Raw genomic sequence first — 23,462 nt, 5'->3', positions numbered from 1 at the left:
CAAGAAGTCTTTGAAATGCAGACTGTAGAGTACCAGAGCCTGAGACCAGGGCTAAAGAGAAGGGAGTGTGGGGATTAGGACTGTTTAGAGACACTTCCCAGATCAGGAGTGTGAACTTACAGCCACAGTGAACCAAGGACGTAGGCTGTGCCATGGAGTGGATGCCGTGGGGACATGACATGTCACGCACAGCCCCAGACATCTGATCATCCTATAACTAGCCTCCAAGTCCTCCATGCCCACTGTCCTGCTTTCCTTTCCTCTGGAGGCCGGAGTCCCTCCCTGGAGGGTTTCCTGGCACCAATTCCACTGAAACTGCTCCCCCCACCCCCAACTTCCAGAGAATAGCATGCTGAGAGCAGGCAGGGGAGGAGGGTCACTAGGGAGGGAAAGGGAAGACGAGGACGAGGACAAATAAGGGAGAAAACTTTCACCGTGCACACGGGCTTTTGTAAGAATTTTATTTCTCAAAAAAAGGGGGAAGAATCCAAAGTATTAAAATAATCCTCTAATCTTTGTTCTGGAGGTCAAGGATAGGACGACAAAATAATTCATTATAAAAAGGTCAGGCATAATTGTAGATCTTCCTCCCACTTGGAGGAACATCTTGAAATTCATACCTCCAGTGTGATACTCAGATTCCAACTACATCAAAGGTACCGTGTGTTCCCTGGCCAGGGAAAGACTGCAGCTGTCTGGGATGTACACCCGTAACTTCATGAAGGCCAACCTTCAAGGGATGTAGGTTAGTCCACTTTAGGCACTGTTTCCAGTGAAAATGGTAAAGGTTTTAAGGAGCTGCTTTTCCTTAAAAACTCCCAATGTCCCCTTCTGAAGATGAGCATGTTTGAAAGAAATGAAATTACACATGGAGAGTCGGAGGATGCCGGGGCTGGTCCTGGTCGAATGCCAAGACTTTACCTCACTGAGGTGATATAAGCAGCCAGGACGGTCCCTTGTCATTGATGTGGGATGGTAAGAGATGACGGTCCTTCGTTTCTGAGGGGAATGGACTGGCAAAACCCAAGCCTCCACCTGCAACCATGATGCTCTTACTAAAAGACTGGCCTGTGCGGCTTGGGAGACAGGCTGGCTGGTGATAGAGCCTTTGCCTGGTGTGTTCGAGGCCCTGGGTCCAACCCCAGTAACAGAGACAGAGACGCACAAGAAGCTGGAATGGAATACGAACGTTAGCTAAGACTGGAGATGCTGAGTTGAGCCAGAAGCACAGGCAAACTGTCCAGCAGGCAGACCCTTCTAAGAGGTGGGGACGAGATCGAGTTCTCTCTGGAGATCCTGGAATAGCCCAACTGTGCCAGACCGCACAGAACAGTCCTGACCGCCTGGCTCCTCTCAGCTGAAATTTCTCTGGGGAACAGGGAGGTTCTCGTGAAGGTACTTCAAGCTGCCATGCTCCGAGAAGTCTGAGACCACATGGTCTTGCCCTCGAAGCAGCCACTTAGTAGTTAGCAATCCTTCTAGTCCTACTGGCCCCCGGGCGTGGATCCGTGATGTACTGATTCCTACTTCGGCTCCTATTCAGAGACAAAACAAACAAATCATGGAGCAAGGTGCAACTTTCCCAGTCGCTGCTGCCTGTACACCTATCAGCCCACAACGGGCATCTTCTCTCTTTGCTAACTTCGGACTCATCCTCCCTGGCCAGCTGCTGCTCCTCATCCACGTGGGGGAGTTCTCTGTCACTACAGACTGTAATGCCCCTTCTCCCACTGACCTTCATCCAAGTGTATTCGGACAGTTTTACATCAGTTTAAGCGTCTCAACTGTGCACCCCATCTTAACATCTGGGCATGTTTTGAAGTGTACAACAATGTCTAGTATAGAGTTCATCTTCCTAAACAGTCTTTTTTGTTTGTTTGTTTTGAGATACAGTCTTACTATACAGCCCAGGCTGGCCTTGAATTTTCCATCTTCCTGCCTCAGCCGCCTAGTGGTAGGACTTCGGGTGTGAGCCGTTATGCCAAAATAGTATTTATTTTTGAAAGGTTCATTTATTTTTTATTTTATATGTGGAAATTTGCATGTATATATGCGTACCACATGCATGCTGGCGCCCATGGCGGCCAGAAGAGAACGTCAGATCTCCCGGAATTGGAGTTGCAGTTGTGAGTCACCTGATGTGGGTGCTGGGAAAAGAGCCCTAGTCCTCTGCAAAAGCAGCAAGTGCTCTTAACCTCAGCTCCCCAGATAGTCTTTATACTCTAGAAAGCATAGTCCTCAGTACTCCCCAGGAATTTAGCACAAAGGCACCTGCCAGCTACTGCTGATTTCTCTTCCCTCCTGCTCCTGAGACCAGGGATTTCCCTGGGTCTGGCTCAGTGTTCTCCACTGTGTTCAGTGGAGGTTGGGATTCCTCACACATCACAACTTCACCGAGTATGTACAGTGTACCAGGCCTAGGGATGAGGTAACAAAGAACAAGGTCCTGTTACTGTGAAGTAGATGTTCACTGGGCAAGGGAGCCAAAGGCGGGTCAGTTATCACTTCTCTACAGTGTTGGAGTTCGATGGCTATGAAAGTGAAATCAGAATCCCGATGCAACAGAAATGGCAACTCAGTCAATGACTAAGAAAACTGGTAAATTCCCTTAGAGCCTTCCATAATCAGGGAGAGTGATTTCTCCAGGCAGATCACATGTTCTAAAAGGCTTGGAGGAAAGGAGGTGAGGGTGAAGCTCAGTTAAAGAGCAATTGCCTAGCATGTCAGAGGCCCTGGGTTTGATCCCTAGCACCAAAGAGAAAAAAAACCAACACCAACAACAAAGCAAACAACTTAAGGGGATTAAAATTCTCAAATGTTGGCTGGGAGTGGTGGCACAAGCCTTTAGTCCCCACACTTGGGAGGCAGAGGTATATAGATCTTTGAGTTTGAGGCCAGGCTGGTCTACATAGCAAGTTCTAAGATGGCCAGTGCTACACAGAAAGACCCTGTCTCAAAAAACAAAACACCACCACCACCACCAATGCCAACACACACATACATACACACACACACACACACACACACACACACACACACACACACACACACACACACACCCCCTACACCTCAAATATTCACAAAATGTGCGACAAATGTCTTATTGGGATGCTTGTGTAATGGTCCCCTGGAAAATCGGACTGTTCAAACAACTCTATGGAGAGAGAGAAGTTTTATATGTAATGAAAGGATCAGGTGTCTATTTCTAAAGATCACATTTGTTTGTGCTGGTGCCAGGGGTGAGCCCAGAGCCCTGTGCATTCTAAGTACACGCTTTAGACTGAATCCCCCGCCTCCCACTTCCTTGCTGGTTCCTGATCCTGGTGCTTAGGCTCTGTGTAGGTAGGTACCAAGTCCAAGACCTTCTGTCCTATGTGTGGTTCCTATCTCTGAGGCAACCTGACTGTGGCGGTATTGTGTTCCCCAAAATATTGTGTACCCTAATAAACTTATCTGGGGTCAGAGGACAGAACAGCCACTAGATAGACAGAGGCCAGAAAATGGTGGCACACACGCCTTTAATCCTATCACTTGGGAGGCAGAGATCCATCAGGATCTCTGTGAGTTTAAGGCCACACTAGAAGCAGCCAAGCATGCTGACTCACGCCTTTAATCCCAGGAAGTGATGTCAGAAAGCAGAAAGGTATATAAGGCGTGAAAACCGGGAACTAGAAGCTTTTGGCTGGTTAAGCTTTTAGGCTTCTAGCAGCAGTTCAGCTGAGATTCAGAAGCTTCCACTCTGAGGAAACAGGATCAGCTGAGGAACTGGTGAGGTGAGGTAGCTGTGGCTTGTTTTGCTTCTCTGATCTTCCAGCATTCACCCCAGTACCTGGCCTCAGGTTTGATTTTATTAGTAAGACCTTCAAAGATTCCTGCTGCACCTGACCATGTCACCCATATCTGCAATGGCATGCTCTCCGGGGACCACAGCAGCTTGTGAACTAAGATAAGCTGTGCATGCCCGCACTGCCATGGGGGCACCCAGGCTTGTGCATATTAGGTCTGACACTGTGTGACAACTTACTTGACTTGTCTCTCAGTTTCCCCATCTACGGAAAAGGAATGAGGAGCAGCTACCTTCTTCACAGGTGAAAGGTCTACTAACGCTGGTGGGTAAACCGGGGTTATTCTCGATGATTCTCTGTCTGTTCTACAGCTAGATCACACAAGTGACTGGAGGGAGGTATCTTTACTTCACCTGAGTCTTTAGAGCCTCTGGTGAGAGCACCACAGGGGACTCCTTTTCCCTGTCTTTCTTACCCAGTCCAAAGCGGTAGCCATCAGAGAAGCGAGTACTAGCATTCCAGAACACACAGGCGCTGTCCACGTGCTGGAGGAAGAACTCCGCTGTTTTCTCTACAGGGAAAGAGAGAGAGGAACCAAATGAGGATGACCATGGGGAACACGCCCGCTTCTGGCCACTCCCTGTTGTCAGATCTGACTGCACGCGTGCTCCTCACACGTTCAACACGCAGGCTTAGGAGAGCTCTGAAGGGGAAGATGGCAAACCAGACCCCACGGTCGGGGCAGGGAAGGGGCTGCTGGAATCGGATCTCTAGTAGGCCTCCATGTGGAACAGCCCGTCGAGGTCTGACCGCCAAGCCCACGCACATTAGCTCTGTGGCCTTGGGCAGGTGTATGACCATCCCTGTGATGCATGAGAAGGGAAGGGCGTTACCTGGTTCTCAGGGTGAAGCCAGCTGGCCCCCGAGAGCCCTCACCCCAGTGCCCCCTGGTAAGTGGGCAGTTAACGACTGCCGCTGCTTGGTGCTATGGTTAGAGTTGCAGTAAACTGGCTGTGAGTTCCTCAGGGGCCATACGGCCTCCTTCACCACCAGGCCTCAGAGCCAGACACCCTGACATGTTCACGGACATGCTGCTGTCCGGGTGCTCAATGGATGAATGTGCAGTCTGTCCCGCTCTCAGCCTCCAGGTGCGAGTCTCCTCAGCTGCACATTTTTTGTTTTTCTTTTTTGGACTCAAGGTCTTGCTACGTAGTCCAGGCAGGCCTGCAACTTGTGGCAATCCTCCTGCCTTAGATTCCTGAGTTCTGAGATTACAGGTGTTTAGTCACAATGTCTGGCTTTGAACTGCTTGGTAAGGCAGCTGCGTGGGTAAAGACAATGCATCTGAAGCACAGGAAGCCATCTTTAAATGGGGCCAATCATCTCTGCCCCACCGATGGGGGCCCCTGGGATGGACCAACAGATAGATCAGAGAGCATTAGGACTGTCACTGGTCAGTCTGGAGTGTGCCTTCCTGCAGGACCAGAGAGGCCGAGAGGAAGAACACCAACTGTAGGTCAGAGCAAAGAAACCTGGCACCACACGCCTGAAGTCCTGCAAACTGACCATTTTCTGTGACGATGACATCTGTGTGGGAGCTGCCGTATTTATGGATGTGATCAATGGCTTCCTGGACACTGTCCACCACTTCAATGCACACTTCCAGGTCACCATATTCTATTCGGAGTGACTTCACTTCTGAGGGACTGAAGGTCAGGTAAGAGGCAAACTTGGGGCCTGCGTGAATTTTTACCTGTCAGAGAGAAAAGCCAATATGTAAACAAGAGAATGCAGCAGCAGCACTAGGAGCCAACAGCTGGGCCTGTGTGCTGAGCCTGGAAGAATCCGAGTCTGTAACGCAGCAAAGCCCTGGCAAGTGGCCACCAAGCTGCTCGTGGGCCTGGAGGGTGACTTAGCCCTCCTCACACCAGCATGCCCTGCTCTGTGCTAGGCCAGGACTTGCTGGCCACCTTTCCAGCAACAGGCCCTTGAGCAAGCTGGGGCAGGGATTCAAACGGAAAGCCTTTGAATACTGAATGTATGCGGCACACAAGCCCTTGACTTCTGGCTTTTTACTAAAGGAACCTCTGACCATAAACTCCCATTCTCTATAAAGTGGAACCTGCACTGGATTCGTGAGAACAAAGAGGCACCATATATGTATCTTTATTCCCTACACCCCAGGGAAGCCCTGGCTTGGTACTCAAGGCCAAGTACCTCAAACTAGTTACCTGTATGATTGTGGCCTGTCACACCCAGCTCCAGGCTCTCAAACTGATCCTGTTAATGTTAGAGGGACTTCATCAGTCTGACTGTACACGGGCCTTGCTCTCTGACACTACGCAGGACAGGTTCATGGCTTGATTCCTTCAAGCCTTGGATCTAGCTATGACAAGCTTGTATCTGTCTTCCCTGGTGGCTTGAGGCCCTGCTGTGACTTTATTGGGCACTGTCCACACTGTACTGGGGAGCCCCATCTGTGATCAGGTCACACCAAGGATTTAGTTCCTACATGCAAAAGTGCTGCCTACAGGACACACATGGCCTCATCATGGTTTGAAGCCTCCGAAGGCAGTCCTCATCCTGACACTGAGGAGGCCGAGGGTTTGTCCATGGTAGGATGAGGGGGCTCAGTTCTAGCCAAGGACGGCTTTCATCCTGTGCAGTGCAGGTGACTGTGACAGCAGGCATCTACGGAGAGCCAATCAAATAGGCCACTAGTGGACAGACTTAATGAGCAGTCATGTGTTCCGATTCCCTTTTACTCTGTGGGGTGCACTTTCACTTTCAAAACAGTGATTTCAGGTGCTGGGTAGTTCTAACTGTTAACCTGACTGGGGATTAGTGAATCATACCTGTGATGGGGTTTCCAGAGACACTTAGATCCTGAAGGCTCTGGCCTAATGAATGGATTGGGCCCTTGATGGATCTGTAGTAGGATGGCATTATTGGGAGCGGGTGGAAGGCAGAAAGACAAGCCTACTTGAGGAAGGAGACCACTGGAGACATGTCCTTGAAGGATGTATTCCTCCATTCTCTGCTTCCTGGCTACCATGAAGTGAGCTGCTCCCCCTCCATGATGGAATGAACCCTCTGTGAGCTGAGTTAAGGAGTTACAGACAGCACCAGGCTCTAGGGTAACTAAAGGAAGTGGTTGCTTTGACACTTCTCAGGTTCTCTAGCTGCAGCCTTGGGGAAAACACTGGATCCCACTAGGGAGTCACATTTCCCAAGACTTCTACTGACAGCCTCTATTCTGTGTTTTAGACCAGACTGATACACAGTGCTGTGCTCAGACACAGAGATTCTAGGCATCTGCTTTTCTTTTGTGGATTTGTGTAAATTTTTAGAATTTTATAGTGTGTGTGTGTGTGTGTGTGTGTGTGTGTGTGTGTGTGTGTGTGTGTTTTGTTTCATTTTTTCCAGACAGGGTTTCTCTGTGGAGCCCTGGCTGTCCTCAAACTCAGAGATCCACCTGCCTCTGCCTCCTGATTGCTGGGATCAAAGGCATGTGCCACCACACCTGGCTCTTTTGTGGATTTGTATGGCCCTCCATGTAGTCGTGTTTATTTTGTAACAATCTTCCTGTAAGTTGCTTTTCCTTGGGTGTTCTGTTTGGCTGTAGTGACACAGAAGCCTAACACAGTTCTTCACTGAGGCCATGGTGTACCGACAAGCATCGTTCCCTTCTAGCGAAAGGATGCCATCACGAGTCACAGCAACAGAGGCCTGCAGCCTGCTTCCCCGCGCTGCACTAGCTTATGTAAGCACACTCACACCTGCTACCAAAGCTGGAAATGCAGCCATGCAGGACCTTTACTAGACTGTCCAGCTGGCCTCGGGACCTTCTGGTAATTTGCAATTGTGAATTTAGGACAGCATAAATCTGTCTGTATTTCAAACTTACTGAATTTGTTTGTACGTAACCTTGATGACAGGTTACGAGTGAAGTCCAAAAGAAAGCTATCCAAAATGCTCATCCTGAATGTCACTCAGTAAGTGTGTATACTTACACTGGCAACTGAAGACATTGTTGGAGGGGGAGAATGAATGCATATAAATTTTACTCTTGAAAACACGTCTGGTGCTCTATAGAGGAGTGGCTCAGCAGTGAAGAGCACCGGCTGCTCTGCCGAGGACCCAGGTTCAATTCCCAGCACCCACACGGCAGCTCAAAACCGTCTGTAACTCTAGTTCCAGAGGATCTGATGCCCTCTTCTGGCCTTTTGAGGAACCAGGCACATGTGGTATACAGACATACAATGCAGAACACTCATATACATAAATCATAAAACACTCCCCCTGCCCCGCCAAAAAACAAACCACCACCACCACCAACAACAACAACAAAAAAACCCTCGTCACAAACCAAAACCACTTCTGCGCAATTTTTTAAAAACTGTTATATAAAAGGGAATGTCTAGTTGGAAACATAACTCTGCCACCCAAATAAAACATTGCTGTAAAGATCTTGCTCTGTATGGTGCTATACGGTCTGTTACCTTCGAACCCTTGCAGTAGGGACATGCTACACTCTGTAATACTGTCAGCCATCTGTGTATCAGTTCCATCCACCCAGTAGACCGCAGAGGGCAGTCTTATTCACCTCTGTACAAGTGTAACATACTGTTCTCTAAAGGGCCTGGAAGCTGCTCCTGGTCCACTCTTTCCTGCGGGTCTAGTGTACCTGTTCCACTCTCAGCATATCAATGATCTGGTCAAATAAGGGTGTTCTCAGCAGATCCCGGTGGATGAGCAAAGTCTCCAAAGCATTACAGGCGGCTGGATAGTCACACTTAGAGTCTCTGACTGAAGAAAAGGGAGAGCAAAGAGTGAGTCCTGTCTACATGATCCACAGGCACAGAGCAAACACCAAGAATTTCCTCTCACTCCCCAGGAGCCCCAGGCCAGCTCACCGAGTCTGGTGACCTTGTCCACACTGGCCTCGGAATCCACATACATGTGGCAGATCCCTTCGCTGTGGCCCATCACTGGGATCCCCTTAGCAGCTTTCTGGATGTCTCTGACCAGCTGGGAGGAGCCTCGAGGAATGATGAGATCTATTATTTTGTCAAGGCGGCAGAGATCCTCAACTTCTTCTCTGGTATTCACCTGAAGAGGGAGAGAACCAAAGAGGAAGAAGTGGAAACAGCAGCTTCCTCCTTACAGACCAATGTCTGCGCTCTCCAGTAACTACCTCCGGCACCGGGAAAACTTATTCTAAAAACAGGTTTGTGACTGTGGAAACTGAAACACTGTCCAGGGAATGCTGGCCAGACTGTTCAGTGACAGGACTGTAGGCCTCGCTGGGAACCATGCCCTGCACTTCAGAGAGCGCAGTCACGGAAGGGAGGACGGTGGGAAGCTAACCACAGCACATGGCAGAGGACGCTCAGGAGGGGCTGAGTGCTGTGGGTGGGTGATAAGGAGACACAGATGATGCCAGGCTACAGGATCGCCAAAAGAAGTGGCCACCTGAGGGCACGATGGGTCTCATTAGGGGGTCACATTTTCTTCCCCAAGACTTCCACTGACAGCCTCTATCCTGGGATGTAGACTACACTATCACAAGGGCCTGTGTTGGGACACAGAGATGCCAGGCATCTCCTTTTCTTTTCTGAATTTGTCGCTGTCTTCCATCTAGTCATGTTACAACAGAAATATAGATGTACATGTGCCAGAATATTCATAGCTGGACCAAACCAAATGCACACCGACAGAAAAGATGAACTGTAGTATGTGACTATAAATGGATGAAGAAAAAGGTGACGAAAAAGGAGAGAAAACTGCTGGATGCAAAAATACAGGAGAATGCCACCAAGATAATAATAAACAAAAGTCATGGAACAGAAAACTGTATTCTGGATCACTCCATCGAAGTTCAGGTACAGTCCAAAGTAACTGACTGTGATGGAAGTCAAAGAAAGTGATTACCCTAAGGTGTGTTGGGGTACAGTACACCAGAAGGGTCGGAGGGGCCCTGTGGTGTGCTGGGGACATGTGGTTAGTGGCCATGCATATCCACACAGACACAGTTATAGAGATGTCTATGTGTGATCTGCATGTACTACTCTAAGTATGGTACACACTGTCAGGAAGAGAGGGAAGTAGGGAGGGAGGGAGGGAGGGAGGGAGGGAGGGAGAGAACCCATTCGGCCAGGCTGTGCTGGAGCTGGGCTGAGCTCCTAAGCCTGGGATCCTCTCTGAGCAAGCAATGAGGCAGCTCCACCCACCAGGAGGAAGAGAATCCTGAGATGGTGAAGGGAGGGGCCTTCCATGGGAAAAGAAAGATCTAGAAATGGCTTAAATCAAATCTAAACCCTCCTATAAACTGGTGAATTTTTGCACCCGAGTCTGCTTTTACCTAGTCCAGAACATGGGCCTACGAACAAACAGCATTTCCTCAAAGGGTTATAGTGAGAATTAAATGAGATAATGAAAGGGCCTCACATGACTCGCAGCTGTTCCCACTGAACTCATCTGGCAGCTGAGGCCACGTCAGTGACCACAGTAACAGTGGCAGCAACACGGTCTCATCCTTCCATACCACATGATGACAAACTTTCTTAAAGTGACGTAAGTCAAATCTAAACTGTTGGGGAATATTATTTTAAGGTGTGTTACTTTTATTTATGTTGCATTTGTTTAACTCTGTGAAGCTGTGTTACTGTGCCTGTCTAAAACACCTAATGGTTGAATAAAGATCTGAATGGCCAATAGCAAGTCAGGAGAAAGGATGGGTGGGGCTGGCAGGAAGACAGAATATGCAGGAGGAATTAAAAAACGGAGGAGTGAAGAGAGAAGAAGTAGTCAGAGGAGGAGGAGGACCCAGGGGCCAGCCACTCAGCTACACAGCAGGCCACGGAGTAAGAAACAAAAAAAGGTATACAGGAATAGAAAAGGAAAAGCCTGGAGGCAAAAGATAGATGGGTTAAACTTAAGAAAACCTGTCAAGAAACAAGCCAAGCAAAGGCCAGGCATTTATAAATAAGAGTAAGCCTCCATGTGTGATTTATTTGGGAGCTAGGTGGCAGGCCCCCCAAAAGAGCAAAACCAAACAACACTAAACTCTACCAAAGACTGGTAAATTCTTTACCCCTGAATCAATTACTTCAAATAACTCCACCAATGAGAGGAACCCAGCCCAATAGTGGGTCTGTCACTCCTAAAACCTAATGAATGAGGGTCTGAGGGCCAGGGATATGTATGGCTCAGCAGGTAAAGATGTCTGCCACACAAGCCTGGAGACCTGAGTCCAATTCCTGGGACCCATGTAAAGGTAGAAGGGGAAAAATTACTCCATAAAGTTGTTCTCTCTGTGTGTGTGTGTGTGTGTGTGTGTGTGTGTGTGTCTCTCTCTCTCACACACACACACCAGTAATAAAGAAAATTAAGTTTAAAAAGAGTGAAGGTCTAATTGATACTGAGTAACCCAGCAGTGCCAGGATATGTCTGTCTGGTGGTAGCTCTCCCCAGCCAACAAAAACCCACCTGGCTCTGCAGAACAGCAGTGTTCACAGGTTCACAGAACCTGCAGCCTCTCTAATCCAGCTTACCTGTAGAACCATCTTGGCTTCACACAACCTAATACTTGCTAAAAATTTCCACAGACCTCACCTGGCCCTATGACCTACCAGCTGTATGGCATCCTTGACTCCATGGATGGACAGGGCCTCCTGGGTCAGGAGGTGAAGAATGCGGTTGCTGTGTGCGGCCTCCTTCCCTCCTTTGAGCAACAAGCCGTTGCCACTTGCAATAGCCAAAGCTGCCACCTGCAGATCAAAGGGAAGACAGGCAGGGTGACAGTAACGTCCGCATTGCTGTGGCTCTATTACAGTGTCTGTCTCACCTTTACCAGCATCCAAGTACATTACAAACTCATTTTATCCCACTTTATACTGAGGCCCAGGAAGGGGGGTGACCCCCAGGCACACAGCTTACAAACGCAAGACTGGCAAAAAAAACAAAACAAAAACAAAAACAAAAAACTCCGAGATGTCTGACTCTGGGGAACTTAACTACATGGCTTCCCTCCCCACTCTGGTCACAGTGGCGAGTGGGATGCTCAACCACCTCCACAGTGAAGTACCAGCTCCACTGAGTCAGCAGAGGCTGGGAGGCACCTGTGGCCGCAGCCCGCTGCGATCCAGAAAGTGACCCAGACGCTCTACCTGCCTGATGCTGAGAATCTGGAGAACATGAACTCAAGTCAGCCCTGGATGGTGACAGCAGCCTGCTGGGAACATACACTGCTCAGGGCAGGGGAAGAAGAGCTATCTCATTAAAGCAGTGGGAGAGGTCGGCTCAGTCATCCCAAGCCTGAAGCTTGATTTTCTGAATACTTTTCAGATAAATGAAAATCACCCAGGTTTGGCAAGGCTACTAAAAAAGGCTACTAAAACTCTTTGCCTGGCCATTTAAATCTCCAGATTAGTGTTTTGGTTTTTTGTTTTGTTTTTCTGTTTTTTTTTTTTTTTTTTCCAAGACAGGGTTTCTCGTGTAGTTTTGGTGCCTGTCCTAGATCTCACTCTGTAGACCAGGCTGGCCTCGAACTCACAGAGATCTGCCTGGCTCTGTCTCCCGAGTGCTGGGATTAAAAGCGTGCACCACCATTGCCCAGTCACATTAGGGGTTCTCAATCCTTTCTATTTGCTTGAGTTGCTCTTGAGCCCCTTAGGAAGGTTATGCAGACTTCCTGCAGCTAAACGCAGACACACCACGTTCCACACACAATTTTTAGGATTTGTGTGTTGCCATCCAGGGCTTACACTTCAGGTAAGAAGCCTCAGCCACAGGGGAAACGCCTATTACTTGTGAGGATTCGGGTGGCGTTTCGTGAACAGAGCCACCCAGAGTCAGGACCCATTTCCGCTAGCACAAATGAGTTCTGCAGCCACCACCAGGCTCTTCCACAGGATGAACTTGTGGCCAGAGGGGTAATGAGACTGGCTGAGGACACACAACAGTGGGAGAGAGTCCTGTGAGGAACCCGCTGCTGTGAGGTCCAGTCAGGGAGGACCCTCCACAGAGAACTGTGGGCTTCACAGTCCCCTATGCTTTACACACACAGCAGCCAGCTTTTCATTTTAAAACGGAATTTCCCTTTGAGACCTCAGAGCCAATACAAAGAAAGAGTTGATCTCATCTCACTCACAGCTTAGTGGGGAAATGGTTATCAATTTCTCAGAGCTTAGGGCAACAAAGTGAGGCCGACTTCTACTGTACCTCATCTTTCGGATGCTTTGGCATGTGCTAACCACATTCCTTCAAGAGGGCTGCATGTTATCTTCCACTAACTACTCAAAGTGCTTTCTCTAATAGATGTGCCTACAGGAAGCACTCTGGGATGCTGATAATGGGGTCTTTTTGTGGGGGGGTAGACGGGTGTTAGGTGAGTGACTGCAGCAGGCTGGTAGGGATGGGCAGTCTCAGAACAAAGTGCACTGTGACCCAGGAGAGCTGAGAATGTGCTCTCCCCAGCCCTCTGGGGGTTGATTTGGGCTCAGGTGACAGCTCTACACTTTCGAGTGTGACAAGGACTATTAACTTTATAATGCTCAGCTGCATCTCTGCCCTGAGATGGCTGGAAGGATGAAGAACAGAAGTCACCTTAGTAACAAACTGACAACACCACGGAAATAGTTATCTTTGGGGTTGAAGAAAAATATCTTTTTCTCTCTCTCTTTTTCTTTTGGAGTGTTAATTTTTCTTTTTTTCTTTTTTTAAAGATTTATTTATTATGGATACTGTGTTCTCCCAGCATGTATGCTTGCCCACCAGAGAGGGCACCAGACCTTATAGATGGTTGTGAGCCATGTGGTTGCTGGGAACTGAACTCAGGATCTCTGGAAGAGCAGCCAGTGCTCTTAACCTCTGAGCCATCTCTCCAGCCCCATCCTTCTCTCTCTTACATACCTACATGTTCATACATGCATACACACACACACATCTTATGGTGACTTATCTCTAGTCCTGATAATATATGCTTCCTCCTTCAACCCATCCCCAATGGCAGGGCCATGGTCACACATACCTGGGGTAGACAGTCAGGACGAGACTCAAAGATCACCAGTAAAACACCTATCGGGACAGTCACTTGCTCTAGTTCTAGGTTTTTGGCAATCCGAGTCCGGCGTAGAACACGGCCCACGCTGTCCTGGGAGGAGGCTGCAATTTGCCGCAGCCCGATGGCCAGGCTGTTCAGTTTAGATGTGGAGAGGCTCAGGCGCTTCAGTAGAGGGCCTGCAAGTCTCCCTGGAAAGGCAGCAGGACGACATGATAAAGGAGCAATGTGGGCAGGCTTTGGCCACCAACTTTACTGTAGTAGGGACAGACCCAGACCTGAGGGTCGGGGTGAGGCAGTGACATGTGGCTTTACATAGCTCTTCCTGGGGGTGGGGAGGGACTGCTTGACAACTGTGTATCTCATGTCCCCAAAATTATCACTTTTCAGCATGCAACAAGTATGTCAGAGCATTTCAAAATAGGGAGGCCTGGACTCTACCTAAAAATTCTGACAAGAAGCTGCAATATAGTTGCTACACATAATCCACCACAGGTACCAACAAGCTGGGCTATCTGGAGTATGGCATGTAAAAAATGCTAACTGTGAAACATCAAGTCTGTTCATCAAAAATGGCTGATGAGCATGTGCACAGGCTGATGTCTCAATGGCATTAAAAACGACAATTTGTCTACTTTTCCTTTCTGTTGTTGTTGTTATTATTATTATTATTTGAGACAGGGTCTCACCATGTGACCATCATGCCCAGCTGTCTTCCACTGTCTTAAACTGGCAAAGCAGAGAACGGAGAGAGAGGACAGAGGGCATCTGGGCCTAGTTATAACTGGTTGTGGGAGCCCAGGTCTCCCACATTTTATGACAGGATACTCTTGATGAGTGAGGGATAAGAAATTTAGATAGAGGAGAGAGGAGAGAGAAACAGATATAAACACAGGACAGCCTGGACCTAGATCCTTATCCACCACCCCCTCCTGTCTCTTCTAAAGGGCTATTTATAGGAACACCAAGGGGTGGAGCAAAAGACCTCCCTTCAGCACAGCTAAGTGCAGACCCTTTCCAATCACCTGGTAACCACACACGAGGTCAAGCAATCCTCTAATGCAGCCCTGCTGGGTAAAGCAAGCTCAGATGTCACTAGGAAACCTTTGTGGGCCTCCACAACTGGTCATCTGTGATACGACTTTAGCCATATCATCTACTCTGCCATGAGCACCACACAGACCTCTCTGGATAGCACCTGATGCCAACCATAAAGATAGCACGCTGGTTTAATGGCCCAAGAGATATCTCATCTTTTACTACAGGCAACATGAAGCACTTCTGTGGTTCTTTTGTATGGACAGTTCATCTGAACTGGAATCCTGGGCCCACCACTGGTCATATGACTCTGGGTGAATGACAGCTTTGCTGAGTGGGACTAATAAACAGTAGCTCCCTCGGCTACGGTAGGTTGTGCAATTTAAAGGTGATCCTATTGGAAAGGCCTTGGCACAGTGCCTGCTAGTGTGATGGTCTCCGCTATCATTAGCTGAGCATCCACAGCAGCCAGAGCTCACACGACTCTTGGGAACAGGGAAAGCTCCTTGGAGGGTTGGATTAAAATATCTGGACATGGGACAGGAGGAAGTACCACAGATAGTTAGAAAAAGCTTAAGTAGCACTAGCCAGCCACCCTCGATAAAAACTATACACAATAATGTACTTTCTTCTAATAATCTTGCCTCTAGACAGACGCAAGAATTACCAGTAAAAGAAAGAACACCACAATGAAAACTTCGTGACTAGCTCCCTACCCTCTGCCTCCTCCAAGTCTTTTTTGTTGGCTAGCAGGATCTCTTCCCGCTGGTCCGTCAGCAGGTCAGCCAGATGATGGATAATTTCTGCTCTCTGCAAAAAACAAAAAAACAAAACAAAAAAAAAACAAAAACAAAAACAAAAAAAACAAATCATGAAGACACCAGGGAGGTCTAAGAATGCACATACTTCTTTGTCTACCCTCAAGGTGCCAGGCTTGTCCCTGGAGCCAAAGTTGTCACAGACTGAAGTCCCTTTGCTTTCTTTTACACATTCCTGGTGTTGTCCACCACCTTATGTGTTTCCAGCCTGCTCTCACTTCTCCTTTCTCTTCCATTCCTGATTACTGTCATCACGGGTCCACAGCTCAGCACTGAGGAAAGTTATGTGGTTTGTCCACGAAATAAGCTGGCATGTAGAATTAGGAATAACACACTGAACTTTACAGATTTTTGTATCAACAGACATTTTATTTTCCAGGTAAGTTTCTGCATCTGGCTTTATTTAAAATTTTCCTTTGAGATTTTGTTTTATGTGTATGAGAGTTCTTTCTGTCTGCATGGATGTTTATGCACTACAAGCATGCAGTTTGTGAGGAGTCCAGAAGAGGGCGCCAGATGACCTCGGAACTAGAGTTACAGATGATTGTAAACGACCATGTGAGTGCTGGGAATCAAACCCAGGTCCTCTGCAAGAGCAATCAGTGCTCTTCACTGCTGAGCTCTCTCCAGCCTTGGCCACCATTTTGGGAAATGATCACTGAAGTAGAGCAGAGTGGTCTGAGAGAGGAGCCAGGCTCCTCCTTCGCTTTAATTTTCCTTACTTGTAGTCATTCTCTCCTCCCTTCTCAGACCAACGGGCTCCACAGAAGAAACCTGTACCATGGCAGCCACAGCAGCACACCCCCGGCAGCCAGCCCTTTTCACCTGGCCTCACCATCTCCAGCTCTACAGAACTGCTACTGACACTGATTCACCAGGGACCAGGAGGGGATGATCACGGGGCATGCTCTGAAGACCCTCTGTCAGGTGACTAATTAACCATGGACCAGGAGGGGATGATCACGGGGCATGCTCTGAAGACCCTCTGTCAGGTGACTAATTAACCATGGACCAGGAGGGGATGATCACAGGGCATGCTCTGAAGACCCTCTGTCAGGTGACTAATTAACCATGGACCAGGAGGGGATGATCACAGGGCATGCTCTGAAGACCCTCTGTCAGGTGACTAATTAACCATGGACCAAGAGGGGATGATCACAGGGCAGGCTCTCAAGCTTCCCTCTGTCAGGTGTTGCAGACAATTCAGCATGAACAGGAGGAGGTAACTCTCCTATGTGTCCATGTCTGCCATGTGTCAGATCCTAATCTTGTCTTTGATCAAACCATGGTGACAGAAAGAGTTTCTTCAGGCAAAGGGGAACATAAAATTAATCCAGATAATTCTGCTAACACTAGGAATAAACGGGGCCAGCAGACTTGACCATTAACTAGCATGCTTTGTTCCGAAAAACCACCAAACTGTCAGTGACCGTCCTCACCTGTTCAGGCTCTAATGTGGCCAGCATCCTCCCTCCGGATCGAGCCATCTCTCCCTGCTGCTCCACTGTAGGGCCTGCAAGAGCATGTGCAAGCATCAGACCACGGTCAGCTTCACACTCTCACTTTCCCACCACACGCTTCACTGAACGCAGAAGGAACGCCTGGTGTCTTGGTATGCTTGGTTGGCACCCAGAGATCACCAGAGCCAACCAACAACAACCAAAAACAGACAAACAGACAAACAGATCCACGCCAGAGTAACTCAGGGAAAAATACAGAGATTTCCCATGTCTGACGTAGACAAGAGTCTCTGTGCCTTCCAGAGTTCAATTTCATCTTGGCAAGCACATTCCTCATGTGCCTGCATTTGTGAGTGCAGACAGCGAGCACATCTTTGCGAGTGCTTCAGAGCTCAATCCGTGTCTTAAGCACCTCTGCATCTCTACTGCTCACTCATTCTTAGCATCCAGTGAAGGCCTAGCAAATGGTTCCTGACTTTGGAGCATAGGAGGACTAACAAGGCAGGGCAGATAAGACTCTCACAAAATCCAGATTTTATGATGTGACCACATTGATTTCATAATCTGGATTGGCAGGCTGAGAGCTCGGGCTTCAGTTCCATCTAGGCTGGGGTGGCACTGGCTATCACCCACAGGCCCTGGGACTTGAGGGAAAACTACTCACCAGCAGGCTTTACTTCCGAAAAGAAGGTGCCGACTTTTTTCCCCTCCACTATGTCTGTGATGACGTGCCCAGACACCTTTGGGTGGGTTCCGTTGGCAATGACGACAGATGTGCCGCCTTGCAAAGCCCAGAGGGCTGCCTTCACCTAAGGGGACAGGTCAGATCCAAAAAGGAGATTCAGACCTAGTCACCCACACTCTGAACTTGCTCGATGACATAAGGTACAATTTGATTATCCAGCAAGCTAATGAACAGAGGGACGTGTCTAACAGCTCAGATCCGGGGAAACACATGCAGCCCACCATCACTTTCCAGTTCAGAGTCAGCATGTACGGCCTGAAGGGGAACCAATGTGTCCTGATTTGTGAGACCCACCAGAACTGGACTCCAAACGTGCACATTTTGATTTGTTATGCCTGAACATTTTGATTTGTCATGCCTGGACGTTTTGATTTGTCATGCCTGAACTTAGCAACAACTGAACAGTTAGAGCAGTGACAGGAAGAAGGTCTGTGTGAACAAGGCTCTGCTCTCTTCTACCGCTGCTGCATGACGTTCTGCATGAAGGGTAAACAGCTTCTGAGAACAACTGATGGGAGGGAAAGACCCGAGTTGGTAACAGAGGACTTGCTGTGTGGAAATTACACGAGCCCTGTCCTCTACGGGCTTACAACACCATGACAGTTAGTTCTCAACGTCTACTTGACTAGATTTGTATTTATCATGGAAATCCACTCAGGAATGTCTACGAGGGCATTTCCAGAAAGGTTTAACTGGAGAAAGAGAACTCTAAATGTGAGCTGGGGTCACAGACTAGGTAAGGAGGAGAAAGCGAGCCGGGCACCAGTTACATCTTTATTTCTTCACCGTGGATACAATGTGACCAGCTGCCATGTCGGCTGCTGCCTCGACTACCCTGCCTGGAAGGGCTGCATTCTCTAGCTGTGAGCCAGAACAGCTTTATCAGCTATCCGGTCACAGCAACAAAAAGCAATGAACACACACACACAATGTACTGCTTAAGTTAAGAAAAATACATCTAAAGACCTGATGAAACACAGGTATACAGCAGTCATGAAACATATTTAGATAGGTGCATATTTAAATGTATGAGTGTGCTATCTGAACCATAAGCTCCCAGACAAGTTTAGCAATAAAAAAATGCTAAAATACCATTTGGGCTTGAAGATTGGAATAGTTCAGTATCAGCTTACCTTGGCTTCCATGCCCCCTAATCCCACTCTAGATTTGGTTCCAAACGTCACTGACTGCTGATCTCCAGGATAGAATATATCAATGAGCTTCGCATCATCTGAGCCTGGGGGACTGTCAAAGAGGCCTGAAGAGTGGATCAGAGTCAGTAACACGGCACTGACCCAAGTGTGTGTCCCCACAGGCCTCCCCAGGCACTTGCTACTGTACAAAAACCAAACAAACCAACAAAAACAACGAACACACCGTACCAACACCTGCCTCACCTGGAAAGACAACAAGGGATGGGTGCAGCCGACCCACACTAAACAAGAGCACCTTCTGTGCTCTTTTAACCCGCCCCAAACGAATGCCTCCTGACCTCTGAGCAAGGTCGCCCATCCTCAGCACAGTGCCTAGAGCACCAGCAGACGCCTTCCCTCTGTTATCACTGCTTAGCCTGCTGCACCTCGGGGATATCAGCAACAGAGAGACAAGTGCAGAAACACTACGGTGGCCATACACCATTTGGGCAGGATGCGATGTGAAGTGGGTACTCATTAACTCGCACCATACCCTTTGACTGATAACCGCCCGGTTTATGAGTTGAGTGTCTTGGAGGGTGAACAAAGCCAGCAGGAGAGTTATGACTCTCAGCATTCAGGCTGGATTCATTACTATGAAACATATAACCCGTATGCATCTGAGCAGGGGAACACCACAGTGAAGTGAAATGTTATAAGCATACAACATCAGGTTAAAAAAAAAAACCTCAGGGTTTTACTTTGAAAGCGTAGAGACCCTGGGAGGGGAGAGGAGAAGGATGAAGGGCCTGAGAAAACAGTGTGAAATGAAGACACATATTAAGGAAACACTGTCCATGGCTGGGAACTGGCTACAACACTGGGTGGAAATGCCTTTGGTTTTGTGTTTATGTGTACATGTGCGTGCAGGTACAAGTGAGTGTATAGGTATATGCACACATGGGTGGGGGAGGCAGAGGACAACGTCGAGTGCCATTTCTCAGTTACCATCCACCTTTATTTTACTTTTTAAAGACAGAGCCTCATTGGAACCTCCACGTGGGCTAGGCTGATTAGCCCCAAGCTCTGTTTCTACCTCCTCGGTTCTCAGATTTGGAGCCCACACCACTAGGCTTGGCTTTTTTTTTTGAAATGTTTGTTCTGTAGATCAAACTCAGGTCCTCGTGCTTACAAGGCAAGTACTCTGCCCACTGAGCCACCTCCCCAGCCGTTTTGGGTTTTAAATTGCTGCTTTTCCTACACAGGATGCTCCCATCATTCCAGATCTTCAGGACAATCCTGTTCTGTGTGAAATTCCCCCTTCTCTGGGATCGGGGGAATTGGGGTGCTACCTAGGACGAAGCAATGATAAGGCATGGGCAGCAGTAAGTGCCCGGCCAGCCTGCACGGCTCAGGCAGCCCCACAGCTCCGGGACTCCGGACAGGGTTCTTCCCAGAAGGTGACCCGTTTTAGGTTAACTGTGTGGGAAAGACTGTCCCATCAGGAGGCCTTTTCCAGAGGCCCTCTCAGCGCTCTGTAATTATTCCTGCTCTTTCCCAGTCTTTCAACCCCACCCTCAGGATCTTTAACATGTGATACTGTTCTAAGAGTTAACACTTGATGGCAAAGGCACTTATCGATAAACCTGAGTTTGACCCCAGGGATTCACATGATGCCACAGAGAATCAACTCTCACAGTGGTCCTCTGACCTCAGCACATGCTCCTGCACCCCAATAAATAAACATAATAGTTGTTTTTAAGGAAGGGAATAAAACCTTCTCATTAGGATGGACATTCTGTGATTATAACACAGAAAACCACAGAGTAACAAGTAGGTATTGTCAGACAAATTAGAGCCCTCGTGCTCTGTGGGTGGCAATGTCAAACAGCACAGTGGCTGTGAAAAACACCAAGGTGGTTTTTCAGTACCAAGTTAGCACAGGAATCAACAAGTCTTCTCTCTCCTGCTCCCTCTTCCTCACCTGTCTCTCTTAATTGTAGAGTTGAGGACTCGCTCTAGGGTCTTGTTCTTGCTAGGTAAGCATTCTACCATGGAGCCCAACAATTACACCTTTTTTTTTTTTTTTTTTCTGAGACAGGGTTTCTCTGTGTAGCCTTGACTGACCTGGAACTTACTCTGTAAACCAGGCTGGGTTCGAACTCACAGAGATCCGCCTGCCTCTGCCTCCTGAGTACTGGGATTAAAGGCATGTGCTGCCACCACTACCACCTGACAACAATTAGACTCTTCGGTGAAAATGAAATACTCATAAAGAGTAAGCTCATGGCAGCGTTATTAATAATAGCACAGGTGCCCACCAACTGATGACTGAATAAGTAAAACATGGAACGTCCAGAGTGGAATATTATTTGGCAATGAAAAGAAACACAGCGTTGGTGGACACGATAATGTAGAGGAACCTTTGAACACATTATACTAAGTGAACGGAGCCATTACAAAGGACCACCCAGTATATGATTCCATTCACAGAACATCTCCAATAGGCAAAGCTGCAGAGACAGAGAGTAGACTGAAGTCGTCCACGGCTGGGGATTTGGATGCAAAGAGGCAGTGACTGCTAACAGGTCTGAGGTTTCTGTCGGGGTGAGGAAAATAACTTATAATTGTTAATGGAGATGTTAATGTACAAGTGTGTGAGTGAGTCCAAAGATCACTGAACTGAAAACTTTAAATAGGTGAATTATGTGGTGTGTGAATATTTCCTCGAAGCTATTTTTCAAACAAACAAACAAACAAACACAAAAGCACCTAAAAACATAATTTCTGCATTCAAGCTGCATTTTCCAGAAACACCCACCCGAGTCACAGAAACTCTTCGGCTCACATGGCTCAGGAAATAACTCCACAGTGAAAAATGATCAGAAGGAAAACCACGTGCTCACAGGTGTGAACAAAAGAAAAAGGCATTGCTGTGTACCTTCTACATCTGAAAGGACAATCAAGAGGTCAGTTTTCATTTCCACGGCCAATCGGGCAGCCAGGCTATCATTATCCTTAACACTAATAACCTGTAACGCAGGAAAAAATGTAGTGAGTTAGCTATGCAGTTTAAAAAGAAAGTCCCAGAAGCAGCCAGCTAGGCTCTGCCAGGCAAAACCCATGATCCAAAATATGCGAATGAGAGCTCAGGCCCCACGGCCTGCACAACACAAAGGCTTCCTTCCAAACATGTATGCCAAACTTTGCAAGCCATGCTCACAGCATGCACCTCACCACTGCAGCACCTCACCCAGTGAAGGAAACGCCCTCATTCAGAGGTGCCTCTGCCGCCAAGGTTCTGTAATGCCAGGTCTCCCAAGTCCTCCTTTTGTTCATGCAAACGTCCAGTGTTAGTGCAATGCAACACAGCACGTGTTAGTGTCTCCAGCATGCTCAACTCTTAGGACTACTTTACCCACATTTACCCCCTGAAGATCACTGTTGGGCTCAGCTGGGGGGACGACAGCGTCGTTTGTGTTGACGATGGGGACGATGTTCATCCGAAGCAGCTCGTGTAGTGTGCCATTGAGATTTCGGCGCTTCTGCTCATCGTGGAAATCCAAGTTGGTCACCAAAATCTAAAAAGAGTGAACAGAAAATGCAGTGGGGAAGGAAAACGGTGAACGGCCTAAAAAGATGGTAAACATTGGAGAGCCAAGCTTTAGACTTCTGGAATAAAACACACCTTTGGATACTGATCCAATTCCTTGTTTTATTTTCCTTCTATAATTAAATTTTTTTTGCAGTACTAGGGATCAAACCTGGGGTCCGGCATATCTAGCCAGGCATGTTCCCACTGAACTACATTTCTAGCATGCTTAGCCAATTGTTTGGGAGACCCCTGAAAGAACTGCAATTGTCTGGAAGATTTATTTAATGATGCTAAAATCTCTTCTACGCACACAATTGGAAAACTGATGCATCTACTTTAAAGGAACATTAGAGTGATCCAAGATTGGTTTTAAAAAATTCTTTGTACACTCTAGCATCTGAGTCAGGGGCTGGCCACAGTAGGCACTTATGTGCTAGGTAGGTGGGCAAATAGCTTACCTGTCTGGAAAAGTGCATTAGACAATTGGAACAGGGCTAGTCTGTCCCTGGTTCTGCTCTGATGCAGAGGACCGCTGGAGTTAAGATTATGTCTGAATATGTGGGAACAGGAGTTGGAGCAGAAAGAAGGGCTAGACAGAACTTAATTCAGGGGAAAGAATCAGAATAAGGTGCTCATGGGGTGGAAAACTGGGGTGGAAGCTGTCAATGGGTTTTCATTAAAGAATTAGAGTGGGCTGGAGAGATGGTTCAGAGGTTAAGAGCACTGACTGCTCTTCCAGAGGTCCTGAGTTCAATTCCCAGCAACCACATGGTGGCTCACAACCATCTGTAATGTGATCTGGCACCCTCTTCTATATGCATAATA

The 23,462-nt window shown here is 47.9% G+C and overlaps 1 protein-coding gene across 2 annotated transcripts in view; it reads right to left on the bottom strand.

The window, feature by feature from the left end:
- Positions 1-444: 444 nt before the first annotated feature.
- The window catches only part of Aldh18a1 (aldehyde dehydrogenase 18 family member A1), a 36,404-nt gene continuing 13,386 nt past the window's right edge, over positions 445-23,462 (bottom strand). The window contains exons 6-18 of one of the 2 annotated variants that reach the window (XM_052763289.1): positions 22,471-22,623; positions 21,984-22,074; positions 19,043-19,167; positions 17,829-17,973; positions 17,144-17,217; positions 15,603-15,696; positions 13,819-14,039; positions 11,420-11,557; positions 8,702-8,897; positions 8,473-8,594; positions 5,352-5,538; positions 4,261-4,356; positions 445-1,535 (exon numbers count right to left, since the gene is read on the bottom strand). In XM_052763289.1, the coding sequence (XP_052619249.1) occupies positions 1,354-1,535; positions 4,261-4,356; positions 5,352-5,538; positions 8,473-8,594; positions 8,702-8,897; positions 11,420-11,557; positions 13,819-14,039; positions 15,603-15,696; positions 17,144-17,217; positions 17,829-17,973; positions 19,043-19,167; positions 21,984-22,074; positions 22,471-22,623 (1,824 nt within the window). In that variant the 3' untranslated portion in view covers positions 445-1,353. Of the gene's footprint in view, positions 1,536-4,260; positions 4,357-5,351; positions 5,539-8,472; positions 8,595-8,701; positions 8,898-11,419; positions 11,558-13,818; positions 14,040-15,602; positions 15,697-17,143; positions 17,218-17,828; positions 17,974-19,042; positions 19,168-21,983; positions 22,075-22,464; positions 22,624-23,462 lie in introns of both variants that reach the window. The other variant, XM_052763288.1, reaches the window with a different exon arrangement.

This window comes from Peromyscus californicus, unplaced genomic scaffold (genome assembly GCF_007827085.1).
Source record: "Peromyscus californicus insignis strain IS unplaced genomic scaffold, ASM782708v3 Scaffold_4__1_contigs__length_199733344, whole genome shotgun sequence".
Classification (NCBI taxonomy): domain Eukaryota; kingdom Metazoa; phylum Chordata; class Mammalia; order Rodentia; family Cricetidae; genus Peromyscus; species Peromyscus californicus.
The sequence above is the reverse complement of the archived record's forward strand: the minus strand, read 5'-3'. Positions and strand labels throughout refer to the sequence as shown.